At 47.1% G+C, this 14978-nt stretch overlaps 1 protein-coding gene across 2 annotated transcripts in view; it reads right to left on the reverse strand.

Moving 5' to 3' along the window:
- Positions 1 to 14978, reverse strand: part of LOC123766391 (RAB3 GTPase activating protein subunit 1) — a 155734-nt gene that overhangs the window by 9709 nt on the left and 131047 nt on the right. For both annotated transcript variants that reach the window (XM_069308414.1, XM_069308413.1), the window contains exon 11: positions 12331 to 12477. In XM_069308414.1, coding sequence (XP_069164515.1) covers positions 12331 to 12477 — 147 coding nt within the window. The remainder of the gene's footprint in view (positions 1 to 12330; positions 12478 to 14978) is intronic.

Consider the following 14978-nt stretch of genomic DNA (forward strand, 5'->3'; position numbering starts at 1 on the left):
CTTTACCGGCTGATATGCTAATGTCAGACTTTGGCATCAGTCATGTGTATGGAGTTCTAGGGCCTACCGGGGACCACGAGCCAGAACCTGGCCCCCTCAGAGAGGCAAGGCGAGCAATGGCCTATAGAAACCCCCGTGTGGTTGGAAGCATTCTATGTCTGCCATCGACCGGGTCAAGCATCCAGAAAGGTAAGCATTCCAAAACAAACCCCTATTCTGGTGAAAATTGCTACCTAAGCCGAACTAGTGAATAGAACTCTTCAACAGGAAACAAGGAAACTAGTATGACGTCATACGTCACCGCGCCGCTGTCTGCGCAGCTCCCCCCTCCCCGGGAGGGGGAAGGGGGAGCCCCAGACCTCCCACGCCGGCTATCCACCCATCAGTTCTGAGGCTGGATGTCAAAACACGCGAAAAACGCCGACCGGAGGGAGGGAGGGTTGCCGGGGAGCCTCCGGGTCTCACCCAGAAAATGGCGTTTCATTACATTCAACGCTGGTTTTCTGGGGGGAGCCCCGTCGGCTCCCCGGAGCTAACTACCCACAGAGGAAGGTCAAAGGGACAAAACCGGGAGGCGGACACCACGCACCCCCCAAAGGAGGCGAGACAACCGGCAGCAAACGCCAACCCAAGGCGCCACAGCCCCGAAAATCCCGGGAACAACACGAGAACCACGAGCAGCAAGGCCCCTGCACGAACACCAAAAATCCATGCCCGAAAGACTGCAAGGCCACGTCGCCCAGACGGCAGCGAGAGCAGCGAAGCCACGAACGCCACAGGCATGAGGGAAGAACACAGGCAGCTTAGCCACAAGAACACAGCTGACCACCCGGGACACCATCACCTGCGAACCGGGAAGAACAGAACCGGATCAACACAAAACGCGCTCCGGACCCAAACGCCGTGGCACGCAAACAACAGGGGAGGGCCGCCACTGAACACAAAAACGACACACCCCCGGCCCGACCAACGAAGCACCAACAAACCCTGGACCCCTCCAGAATGCAGCAGCCCCACCCCGCGCCAGAAAAGATGGAGACTGCTGCCATCAAACAACCAAAACGCTAAAACCGAAGGAGCAAGAAAACTCAGCGAACCGACCCCCAGAGGCAAAGGCCCAAAGGAAAGAGCCGACGAAAAAACACACCGGAACCGAAGGGACACTACCAACCGAGGAGAAGACAGAGCACGCTGACCAGAGACCAGGATGGTGCAAGCGGCGCACGAACAGGCCGGAGGTGAAATGACGCACAAGACAGCTGACTAACGGTGCAGAAGCAACACCAAGACCGAAAGCAAGCTGAAGCGGCTTCGCCTGCGCCGCACGAAAGAGGCGACAGTATGTGGCAAGACGACGGCCCCCAACCCCCACTAGAAAACCAAGCCGAGAGTAAACCAAGCTAACAAGAGGAACCACCTAAGAAGGGACAGGAAAAGGAAGGACTGCCAAAATACCCCATACTGCCGCCAAGAGAAGCACGCAGGTGGGACACCTACCACGAAGCCACCCGACCACCAACCGGAGGCGAGACCACGAGGCAGAACATAAGCAGCCCCGACAAGGCCCCCCCGAGCCCAGGAAAAAGGCGGAGCCGCGAGAAGATCTCGGGCGCGACCACCGAAACCCAGGCGGCACAAGGAGATGGAACGTCTGCCGAACAGAAAAACTCCCCGAAGCATGCAAGCCCGCCAGGAGTTCAGAAACGACGGGTCCGACGCGAGACATCGCAAGAACCCCCCCAAAAAAAAAAAAAAACAAAAAAAAACAACCGGCAGGGCAAGCTAGGAAAACCAAAGAAGGCGGAAGGGTCGCCGCCAGAACAGGACCCGAACCAAGGGGCACGAACAACTGCAACAGACCGAGACAAAGAAGCACATCACAGGACACAGGCTGACCAACGCCTAAGAACACACGCAGAACATCCCTGCTGCAGAGGAGGCAGGAAGAAAGAGCAGAAGCACAAAAAAAAAAAAAAAACAGGAGAACAACCAGGGGTGGACAATCAGGCAGGGACAAAAACCCCACGCAATCCCCAGGCACAAAACGGCAGCAAAGTGCCACTCCACAACCGGACACAGGAACAAGGACACGCCACCGTGAAACACGGTACCAGTGCACACGTGCAGCAGCAGCAACAGGCACCACTGCAACATGCAACACGTAAATAGCAACTCCCCTCTGCAAAGGCAGAGAACGGAGCAGGCAGACCCCAGACAGGGCCAACGGAGACACGACAAAACCCTGCAGGCCCAGAAACCTGCACCAGGCGACCGACGGCGGAGAAACCCCGCTCGATACCTGCTGGATGAGGTACTGGGAGCTCTTTTACACCTCAAGCCCGGCCCAAGGTCAGGCCAGACCGGCCAGAGGATGGCCCACCAGGCAGCTGCTAGGAGCAGTTCACTGGCCCACATACCCCCACAACCAGGACGGGCCGGAACTGCCATACGAAAACAGGCCAGTGCGCCCTGGAAGTCCACAGACGAACCAGCAAGAAGGCTTATGCTCGCAAGTAGGTCGTGTAACAAGCACAGACCACTGATGGTAATACAGTGTTCCCCAAAAGTGCCAAGAGCACCACTGCACTCCACTGGTACTATCCCGCAAGTTCTACCAGATAGGCGGGACCCAAGAGCCAGAGCTCAAATCCTGCAAGCACAGCCAGGAGCCTCACCAGGTGAGTACAGAACCAACCCTACAACCCCCACACCTCAACATTAAAAAAAGGAGGGTCCCCTGAATGACTCCAGCATGGGTTGGACATGCACATGAGGGGGACAGGAAGGGGTGATAAAGGGACAGTCACTGGTGTGCGAACGGTCTCAGTCGTACAAAAATATACCTAAATAAAGACAGGGATATAAACACCGCCGCATCCAGCGCCCGGCCAAAAGACGCCAGACCGCAGAAACTCACCTGGCGAATGGTGGCTCGAACTTGACACGACTCAACCGTGCCCAGAAGAACTTGGGAGCACCGCCAGGTGAAGACGCCAGAGCCGGACCCTGCCAGACCCGCAGGAGAACAGGGAGAGGCGAAGGAGGCGGTCCACACCCATGACACAGGGAAAACCGCGGTGTCCTCCCCACAACTGGGAACCAGGACACCCCCGGCGCGAAGGGGCACATACCGCAGCCAGGGAGAAGAACAAGAGGCGAAGCACTGTAGCAAAAAAGGGCGCAAAACCCCAGCACTGAACCACCGCCCAGACCAAAACAAACTCCACGGCGCATGCGCATAACACGCTGGCCGAACCGTACACCCTCCCTGCGGGAAGGCGCCAGCCAGGACTATTGCACGAGAAAAGGAGCCAAAAGAGGAAGCAGGAACAATAAAACCGGCCAAAGAAGCAAAGAGCCCAAAAAAGGAACCTAAACGGGCGACAAGTAGCCCAACCGGGCGACAAGTAGCCCAACCGGGCGACAAGTAGCCCAACCGGGCGACAAGTAGCCCAACCGGGCGACAAGTAGCCCAACCGGGCGACAAGTAGCCCAACCGGGCGACAAGTAGCCCAACAGAGCGACAAGTAGCCCAACCGGACGACAAGTAGCCCAACAGGGCGACAAGTAGTCCAACAGGGCGACAAGTACTAGGAGCCGACAGACGTTTCAATAATGCGGGAAGTAGCGAAAAACCTTCCCGTACCCTCGAGAACACAGAAGCCAACACTAGTCCCGAAGGCACACGAAGGCGCAGGCGCACCCGAGATCAGAAGTCACGCAGAACCCCATCGAACGGGGAAACATGACAAAAACACCGTCCCAAAAAGCGGGGGAGGAAACATCCACCCACAGGACGGAACCAACCGACTCAAAGGCCAAGGAACCGAGCCCGGGGAGGGGCCGACGTCCAACAGCACGTACGGCGAGTGGGGAGGAAAGACCCCACTCCGCGTAACCACAAGCCCCGCCTAGAGGGGGATAAAAACCCCCACGGGGTCTAACGGGGCCAAGGCCCCCCAAGTCAGCCCCTCCCCAGCCCCGGGAACCTACACGACAGGCCTCGGGGCCGAGCCGTTCCCCCAAAGCCCCGGCCGTACCAGAAAACCGGGGCAGCCGTGAAAACACTAAGGAAGGGAGCCCACTGGCAGACTCATACAACACGGCTGGAGGAACAGGCCCCCCCCGTCACTACCCCGGAAGGGGAATTCCCTGAGACTGCCCGAGTCTCAACACCACCAAACACCCCGCCCTGAACCTACAGACGGTAAGGAACCGGATGCAGGCAGGAAGGGTGAACCAGGGGAAAGACAAGGGGGCGTGGATGGAACCGAAGCAACCAACACCCCCAAGTCCCAAAATGAACTACAACGGGGCAGCCCCGGGGCTCCCGGGGAGGAAACCACGAGAACGTTGCCACCACCAAGGCTCAAGTGCAACGCCCCTGCTGCCCGCACCCGCTTTGTTAGCACAACTGGGTAACAGAGCCACAACGAGCAACCAAACTCGCAGGACACCGGGTCGAAGGTGTCACCGACCCCACAGGCAGCAGACGGAGGCAAAACAGAGAGTCACCCAGAGACAAAAGGTGAGAGCAACCCTCAAACTCGCTGGAAGCGAGGGGGGGGCTCTGGGGTCACATCCATCGGACCCGCGCGCCCCCAGGGGTTTCCCAGGGTCCCGAGCGTTTACTTTAAGAGGACTCGCGCTCAGGTAATCCCAGGCAGGGTACTGCTAACCGGCACCCAAGCTACCAAACAACTTTCTAAGAGCTGAACCCCCGGGACGTGTACATTCACGGGGACCTAGCAGGGGGTACCACCAGAAATACTCAGAACACAAGGGGCAAGAACGAAGGCAGACCCCCCCACCAGGTATAAAACAAAAGAAAAAGAAAACCCCGCAAGAGGACAGCGTACCCAAGCGGAACAGAGCCGGCCGCCATGATTGGTAAAGACAAGCTGCACAGTACCCCGCGCCCCACCAGTGCAAACACTGCCCCTTACTCTAAGGCGAACAAGGGAGACAGAACACCCGAGCACACAAAGAGCGGCCGAAAACCAAGCAGTAAACGGCCAAGCAGGGGCAGGACCCAAGGAACTTGTGGAAGGTGGCCCCAAGCCCCAAGGGCAGTACTTACAGGGCACCTAGGGAAGGGAACCCTAGGCGCATGCAGCCCGAGTACTGAAGAATCACTCCCGGCTCACGCACCACCTAGAAAACAGACACCACACTCTAGGTACAGTGCTGAACAACCACTGGAGCCGGAGCACATAACCATTGCCTATAGCATCAGCCGAAGAACTGATGGGTGGATAGCCGGCGTGGGAGGTCTGGGGCTCCCCCTTCCCCCTCCCGGGGAGGGGGGAGCTGCGCAGACAGCGGCGCGGTGACGTATGACGTCATACTAGTTTCCTTGTTTCCTGTTGAGTTCTATTCACTATTTCGGCTTAGGTAGCAATTTTCACCAGAATAGGGGTTTGTTTTGGAATGCTTACCTTTCTGGATGCTTGACCCGGTCGATGGCAGACATAGAATGCTTCCAACCACACGGGGGTTTCTATAGGCCATTGCTCCCCTTGCCTCTCTGAGGGGGCCAGGTTCTGGCTCGTGGTCCCCGGTAGGCCCTAGAACTCCATACACATGACTGATGCCAAAGTCTGACATTAGCATATCAGCCGGTAAAGCTCCGGGGAGCCGACGGGGCTCCCCCCAGAAAACAACTTACTTTGGTTGTGGCAATGTGGAGAATATGCGATGTGGCATCACCGATACGTGTTCGCCCATGCGCGAAGCTCCTGGAGCTGGTCATGCGGGCTATTCAAGACTCACGAGTTGTCACAAATATATTTTCATAAATTTTTCATTGCTTTATAATTAGTTCTTTATTGCATCTGATGCACATTTGTGTTCTTTGCAATATGTACACAGTAAAATGTTCATAATGTTCCAAGGAACTATGATTCATGTGTCACTAATGTGTCCACAAAATTTTTTTGTCGCAAAATTACTTGTTCAATATTCAATTTATTTACACTTTGTACACTTTTACACTATTTACACAGTCATACAATTCAAATAAGATTCAACAGAGCATTAGAAGTTATTAACCACATGGGGTATAATCTTACTAAAGCAAACATATGAGTTATAAATACTCATACTCTGCCTAATTAAAATGGAAACAAGTAACACTTAATGGGCCAGCCAGAGGCTTAGGGCCCATGCAGGAATATCCCCAATAATTTTTTTTATATATATATATATATATACACACACACATACACGACAGCTTGCTGAAATCAATGCTTGAAAAAGCCCTCAACCTTTCTCTCAGCAACTCACAGTGGAAACAGACCTCCCTTCCTGTCAGATTTGGGGGCCTTGGAGTGCGCACAGCAACACAAATTGCTGTACCAGTGTTCCTGTCCTCTTCAGTGGTGTCTGACAACTTGGTGAAGGAAATCCTACCCGAGCACCAAATGGGTCTCTCTCGCAGGACCAGCACCCCCAACCACCACCACCTGAAGCCCATAAGCAATCCAGCTGGGATTGCCCCATTGCCGACCAGGAAGCTGTGACTTTGCTAGAAGCTGCGACAACACCACATGACACTGCCCGACTTAGAGCTGTAGCAGTTCCCCATGCAGGTGACTTCCTATTAGCAACCCCCAATGTCAGCAACTGGCACCCGTCTCACACTGCAGGCCCTCCGAATTGCCGTGGCTCTCCGCCTCGCTGCCCCAATTCACACCGAATACAGGTGTATTTGCGGAGAGGCAGTGGCAGACAGGAACGGACGGCATGTCCTTCTCTGCCAAAGGACAGAAGGATGGCATGCAAGATTCAGCGAGGTTAATGACATATTAAGAGATGCCTTACCTCAGCCGGTTGTTCAGCAGAGAGAGAGCCCCATTACCTAATGTCCTGCAACTCTGATGAGCCTGTTGGTCGCCCAGACGGAATCACGGTGATCCCCTGGAAGAATGGTAGACAGTTGGTGTGGGACTACACTTGCGTTTCAACTTTAGCCAATACCTATGTTGACTTCAGTGCTACACAAGCAGGAGGTACTGCCAATCACCGGGAAGCAGCCAAGTCACGCAAATACAGAGACCTTGAGCACCACTACAATTTTGTCCCCATTGCCTCAGAGACACTTGGTGCCTGGGGTAGAAGTGCTGCTAGTTTTTTGAAGGAGTTGGGGTCCAAGCTAATTGAAACAACTAGAGACCCTAGAGCTGCCAGTTTTCTCTTTCAGTGCCTTAGTGTGGAGATCCAGAGAGGAAATGCTCACTGCATCCATGGTTCCTGCCCGCCATCTGAGGAGCTGGAGGAGCTATACAACTTGTGACAAGCAGCCTTGGACCCTGCATGTAACCAATGTTGTAACCCTTTTTGTGCAATGAAATTTTCAAATAAAGTTAGATATATATACACACATACCAAAAGAATGGTGGTAGAAGAAGAAAATATCAAAGTGTTCAGCGAGGATCCACAAGGTCTTCTCTGAGTACTCTTTATTTTCTTCTCTGAGGCTACGGGTCCTTACACTTGCACATTGGGTGAGGTGAACAAACTTATGACAAACACAAGACAGAACACGGAACAATGGGTATAAATTGGATAAGAGAACTGCAGAAGGCCTATTGGCCCATACTTCCTCTTGCTGCTTCCATATTGCTTCAGTCTTGAAGTGGGTAGAATACAGTTGTGCATTAATTGGCTGTTGATTACTGGCGTTGACTTTTTTTTATGTGTAATGCCTCACTGATGTCGAGCCGCCTGTTATCACTGTACCTATCAATGATTTCTGTGTTGTTTGTTAAGATTTCTCTGGTGATGGTCTGGTTGTGAGAGGAGATTATATGTTCCTTGATGGAGCCCTGTTGCTTATGCATTGTTAATCGCCTGGAAAGAGACGTTGCTGTCTTGCCTATATACTGAGTTCTTTGGGGCATACAGTCCCCAAGTGGGCATTTAAAGGCATAGACGATGTTGGTCTCCTTTAAGGCGTTCTGCTTGGTATCTGGAGAGTTTTTCCAGGAGTAGGTTGGCCGTTTTTTTTATTTTATAGTAAATCGTCAATTGTATTTTCTAATTTTTGTCTGTAGGGATAACGTTCCTATCAACAATATCTTTCAGGACCCTTTCCTTCATTTTATGAGCTGTGGAAAAGAAGTTCCTGTAAAATAGTCAAATAGAGGGTACATGTGTTGTGTTAGTTGACTCCTACTAAAGAGTCAACTTTAGTCAAACACTAACTTCAACTTTTATTTGTCACAAGTTTGTTCACCTCACCCAAAACTGTTGTACCATATCACCTCACCTAAATGCGAGTATAAGTATGGACGGATTTTGCGTGTTTACAGGTTACAGTTGTGTGTGTAAACTAAAGTCTTTGAAAATGTAATAAGATATTACGAAACGCGTTCAGGCGTCGCGTCAGACTAGAAGTAAAAATTAATTTTGGAGAATTGATTTTTCAATTACCATCGACAGTGAAAAGAAACACAAGAAAGAGAGAAAATTCGTGTTAGAATTATTAATCTTACCTTTTCGGTCATATTTAACAACATATGTTTACAAGAACGAATGCTACCAAAATATACTAATATATCAACCCGTTCTCGCAAATTTAATAAGTCAATATTGACTTATTAAATATGTGCATAGGTGACATACTTAACATAATAGATGCCCTTAAAAAGATTCATAGAAAACACCGACCTTACCTAACCTACTTAGTATGTTAAGGTAAGCATCTTATTGCTTCGTAATTACAATTATTACCTAACCTATAATAGGTATAGGTTAAGTAATAATTGTAATTACGAAGCAATAAGATGCTTATCTTAAGATACTAACAAGGTTAGGTAAGGTCTGTGTTTTCTATGAATCTTTTTAAGGGTATCTATTATGTTTAGTATATCACCTATGCACGTAGTTAATAAGTCAATATTGACTTTACGAATTTGCGAGAACGGGTTGAATATATACATATACACACACACACACACACACACACACACACACACACACACACACACACACACACACAGCGATATACTAAAGAAATTGTTCATGACTTTTGTTAGGCCAAAGCTAGAATATGCAGCTGTTGTGTGGTGCCCATATCTTAAGAAGCACATCAACAAACTGGAAAAGGTGCAAAGACATGCTACTCAGTGGCTCCCAGAACTGAAGGGCAAGAGCTACGAGGAGAGGTTAGAAGCATTAAATATGCCAAAACTAGAAGACAGAAGAAAAAGAGGTGATATGATCACTACATACAAAATAGTAACAGGAATTGACAAAATCAACAGGGAAGACTTCCTGAGACCTGGAACTTCAAGAACAAGAGGTCATAGATTTAAACTAGCTAAACACAGATGCCGAAGAAATATAAGAAAATTCACCTTCGCAAATAGAGTGGTAGACGGTTGGAACAAGTTAAGTGAGAAGGTGGTGGAGGCCAAGACCGTCAGTAGTTTCAAAGCGTTATATGACAAAGAGTGCTGGGAAGACGGGACACCACGAGCGTAGCTCTCATCCTGTAACTACACTTAGGTAATTACACTTAGGTAATTACACACACACACACACTGTACTCGGACCTATCCTGTTTCTGATATACGTAAATGATCTCCCAGAGAGTATAGACTCATTACTGTCAATGTTTGCTGACGACGCCAAAATTTTAAGAAGGCTTAAGACAGAGGAGGACTGTTTGAGGCTTCAAGAAGACCTGGACAAGCTGCAGGAATGGTTGAACAAATGGTTGTTAGAGTTTAACCCAAGCAAATGCAATGTAATGAAGATAGGTGTAGGGAGCAGGAGACCAGATACAAGGCATCATTTGGGAGATGAAATACTTCAAGAGTCTGAAGTATTGGTGAGTCTGAGTGGGTGCAACACAAACATCAGTATCAAGTTGTGGTTTGTGTAGTACAAAATTATCACAGCCCTCCCTCACGAATTCACCCATGCTTCTTGTACTGGCACCAGCACCACTGGCATAGTAACATCACCATGGAAGCCGCTAACACACTGTTCATCTACGCTACTTTTATCAGAAGCAGCATCACTGAATCCAGAAAATAATTCATCTATAGCCCCTTTCAAAGCTAGAGAAATTGCTGACCTGAAGAGCATGCTGAGATCCTTTATGGCTAGAATCCACTTGGTAAAACGTCTAAACTATTGGGACCAACTAAAATACCTAAATCTGTATCCTCTTGAGCGCAGGTGGGAGAGATGCATGATAATTTACACGTGAAAAATACTAGAGGGGCTGGTCCCAAACCTGCACACAGACATAGCACCACATGAGACCAGAAGGCATGGCAGGATGTGCAGAATTCCCCCATTGAAACACAGAGAATAGGTACTCTGATAGACCTATCAACATCAGAGGTCCGAGACTGTTCAACACGCTTCCACTACACATAAGGGGCATAACTGGCTGACTCCTAACAGTGTTGAAGAGAACTTGATAAACACCTCCAAAGGATACCCGATCAACCAAGCTGTGATTCATACGTCAGGCTGCAAGCAGCCGTGTCCAACAGCCTGGTTGACCAGTCCAGCAACCAGGAGGCCTGGTCGAGAACTGGGCTGCAGGGATGCTAAGCCCCGAAATCATCACAAGGTAACTGCAAGGTACCTTACCTTGAGGTTACCTTAATGTGATTTCGGGGCTCAGCGACCCCGCGGCCCGTTCGTCGATGAGGCCTCCTGAACTGCAAAGTATAGTATAACTTTCTTCAAAAATTGGTGAGGACAGGTGGTGATAATAATGGCATGAGCGATGGCCTGAGAGGCCACACAGCGTGCCTAGTGCTCACCCTGTACTGGATATGCTCGCTGCATCGTCCTCAGCTGTGCTGCATCACTTGTGTAAGGTCTTTATCGTGCTTCATCAAGGCTTCATCTGCCTTGCCTCATCAATATCACTACCCTTATCTTCTTCAAAACCATAAGGTATGAATTTCATCAGCAGAGAGCGATCTTTCCACACTGCTTCCGACAGGAAACTGGGAGTCGGAGGTGGGTGCGCCAGCCATGATTGCTCACTCAGAACTGAGCCAACCCATGGCCCTGGGGCATGCTGTGAATTTCTTCCAAGATGGCTACCGCTCACTGGAGGTCTCAGGCGTCCATCTCGTACCCAACCTACTGCACGCGCATTTTCAATCTTATGATATCCTAACATCGCTCATTTGTCAGGTGGTGCAGTGCAGTGTGTTATAAATCCATATACTGTAGTTGATTCTAACATTTATCATGATAAATATGTATGTTCATTATTTCTTTCCTCAATTATTTAAAATTAACCATTAAGTCTATTTGTTTTCTAATATATATGTTTGAGTTAGATGTAGCATGCTATAATGTGCCTCTATGTACTATTTTGCTAATGCTATTGCATGTTTATTCATGTGGGGGGAGATCGTGGCATCTCATGAGGGGATGACCGTATTTGGGATGTTCCAGTAATTGCATGTAGTGTATCAACTTAGCGTCACCGATTCACCCCTGTAATTATTCCAGTTTCTTGTATGTACTTAATTTCATCTTAGCAGTGTTATATGCATATTAGTATAATTATAATTTTGTTCTTAAGTATTACTCTCAGATAGCAGAGTATTTAGAGATTTCATGTGATTCTTAGTTGGTAACCTGTCAACACCAAGCTGAGCACGCCAGTCGCGTGGGTGAAGCTGGCTGAGGTGGACATGTTATGAGAAAGCTTTGGTACCTGTTTATTGTTTAGTAACATAGCTAATTGCCTGGTAAGACCATTATTTGCATACCCATCTATTCATTTAAGTTTTAAAATAGTGATCAGTGCTTATATAATAATATTGTGTTTTTTATTCTGGTGCAATAATATTTCTGGTTGCCTGTATTTCATTTATATGTTTGTATGTTTCTTTGTTACCCTTATTTAAAGTATATTGCTTTGCTGATTAAGCAGTTGATTTATTTACCCATAGACATTTGTAGTAGGCAAGGCCGCATATTTATATATTTTACTACTGCAAAAGCAGTCATAATACAGTGGTTAAGCAACTTTTAAGGAAATTTCAGAAAATGTGACATTGTTCATAATAGCTCACATGAGAATTCAAACTAAACTAAATATAAATAATTTGAAAAAAAAAATCCCAATTTTCTCCTCACATCAAAAAGGTTTACATTACATCTCCATGCACAGAACTGCTAGACTACTGTAATAAGGCATACTCTTGTCATGAAAATGAGCATTTGTAATACACATCTTATTTATTGCATATATCTTACAGTGTAAACTGTAAAGCCATTGTCATTTATTCCTGGGACATGAATACAATTTGCTCAGAGTATTATGAAAGCAGACATACATACCTCCTTCCACATATTTCCTGGAATCAGCATGCGAGCACTAAGATTACCACAAGGAGGCTGACTGGGGTCATCAGATGCATCTTCTATCCAATCCCGAGGTGAATACCATCGCACAAAATCTTCAAGGACTGCTCCTGGATTTGCTGCCTGTTTAAAACAGTCATTTCCAATTGTAAAAAATATTACTTAAATTTATTTTGAATTATTTACAAATTCAATGTTATTAAACAAGCTTAAAATGGAGCAATAGGAGAGAAATAAAAATAAATTACGGGACAGTATAAAAAATAATACACTGAGTGCTTCTGAATAACCGGATAGCCTATCCGAAAGAGGACACTCATACAAGTCAAATAATTTTGAATAAACAAATACAAATATCTCGTCCTCTTATACAATAATTAAACTTTATTTCTTTGTGGGTATATGAATGTAGGCCACTTTGGCATTTGCCTCTAATGTTATCTAACCAATGTGGGTCACCTGCCTTAGATTTTGAGTTATGCCTTCTCTCTACTAATTCTGACTCATGACTGACAATCTGATAACTGTATCTGATGACTACATCTAATACCCGAGATCATGATTGATTATTGTGATAGTATGGCTATACAGCTTAGTATTATAACAAAAATCAATGTAAGAGCAGGCATCCCATTTTTCTAACATAATTAGTGGTTTAGATGGTCTCAGTCACTAGGTATCTGAAAAGTATGTAGATGCTGTGTGTGTGTCCAAGTGTGCAAATGTGTGTTTTATCCATAATAAGAAAACTCCCCAAAATTTGGTAACAAATTCCTCCCCCACCCCCTCCAAAAAAAAAAAAAAAAAAAAAATCCTTCAAATCTAGATTTCTAGATTTCATGCTACTACAGAATAGGTCTGGAATGAATTTATCCAGATTTTAGGCATGGCACTATTCAGTATTTTACGTTTAAAGTCAACAGAACGAGGGCATTCGAGATATTAACCTAGGCAGTGATTATCGTCTACTGATGATCCCTAGGGGTAATCATCAAATGACGATTTAAACGATTATTGTCTGGGTTTTACATTTATGATGCAAATATGGATATAATAGGTCTATGAGGATGTAACGGAGTTTACCTTGTCCCATAAAAAAATCCTGCTATCATTTCATGGTATGAATGTGTTTTTTGTCATGAATGTTACTGGGGAAATGATGTAATCATCAAAAGACAATTTAAACAATTATTGTCTGGGTTTTACAAGTATGATGCAAATAATAGCTCTCTCTGGGTGTAAATAAAGAAAAACAAGTGATAACAGTCCCTGTGGTTTAGTGGTTAACAGTCCCCGTGGTGTACTGGTTAAGACGCTCGCCTGGCGTTTCACGAGCGCTTTGTTCTGGGTTCGTATCCTGGCCGGGGAGGATTTACTGTGCGTCAATCCTTAACCCTCAAACCGCGCATATCATATATAAATGATATCAGTGACAAAACCGAAACCGCGCACATCATTTATATATGATTTCGTGTCTAGCGCTATAATTTAAACTCCCTGCCTGGAATAGGGGCAGCTATAGTACAGCCACGACCGATAGTTGCCAGATGCCACCTAGAAAAAAAATCCAGGCCAACATTCTTGGGTGTGAGAGCGTCAGTATTGAGCAAGCCACCAAGGCTGGCGCACGCAGCACGAGCTCACAGCACCGCTGTTCAGCTTGTGACCACAGCATCGCCTACAAATACCATAATATATATGATACTGCTATTATTTAGCAGTGAGAGTATTACTAAAGCCCCCTGACTGTGATAAAACTGACCAGGATTCTGATAATAGCAGGATTGTGGTGATATTTAGCGCTGTGCTCCATGGAGGGAGGCGTAAGGCTGTGCGAGGGAGGGTTGTGGCGTCGTCTTCTGACTGTGTGTGGCCACCATTTATTGACTGCACTCACCATACCAGCTTAGTGGTTCGATATGGTGAACACAAATGTAGATACTTATATATAACGTGTGTGTATATAGGGTATAAACAGCAAGAGGAGTAGGTTGGGAGCCGCCATTTTGGTGAGGGCGGGCGGGGTGGGTGGCGGTGGCGTCGTCTGCACGACTTATCATGTTGTTTACTGGTGACCACAATAGTCTTTGGGCACCATACCAGCTTAATTGTTCAGGTATGGTGAATAAAACAGGTAGATACTTATATATAATATGTGTATATAGCGTAATAACACCACAAACAATATTGTTGAAGGACAAATATTAGTGCGTCTGGCCTTGAGGGCGGCCGCCGATCAGCTGACTGTGTGAGTAGCTACGTCTTTGTGGCCTTTACTCACCATACAAGCTTAGATGTACAGTTATGGTGAACAAAACATGTAAATACGTATATAAACATCTGTGTATAGTGAATAAATACAGAAAGAGTATTGTAGGAGGTGAATGAGGGTGAGTAAGGTGGTGTTGAGGGAGTGAGTGGCTCGCTGGTGTTTGGCGGTCACTCCTCGTTGCTTTTTGACTCACAAGACCAACTTAGTAGTTCGTTATGGTGTACAAAACATGCAAATACTTATATATAACCTGTGTATATAGTGTAACAACAGCAAAACTATTTGTTTATTGTTTTATGATCATAATAATTGAATCACTAATATGCACACCATAATTTTGAGTACAGCGATG

Source organism: Procambarus clarkii, chromosome 62 (genome assembly GCF_040958095.1).
Source record: "Procambarus clarkii isolate CNS0578487 chromosome 62, FALCON_Pclarkii_2.0, whole genome shotgun sequence".
NCBI classification, from domain to species: domain Eukaryota; kingdom Metazoa; phylum Arthropoda; class Malacostraca; order Decapoda; family Cambaridae; genus Procambarus; species Procambarus clarkii.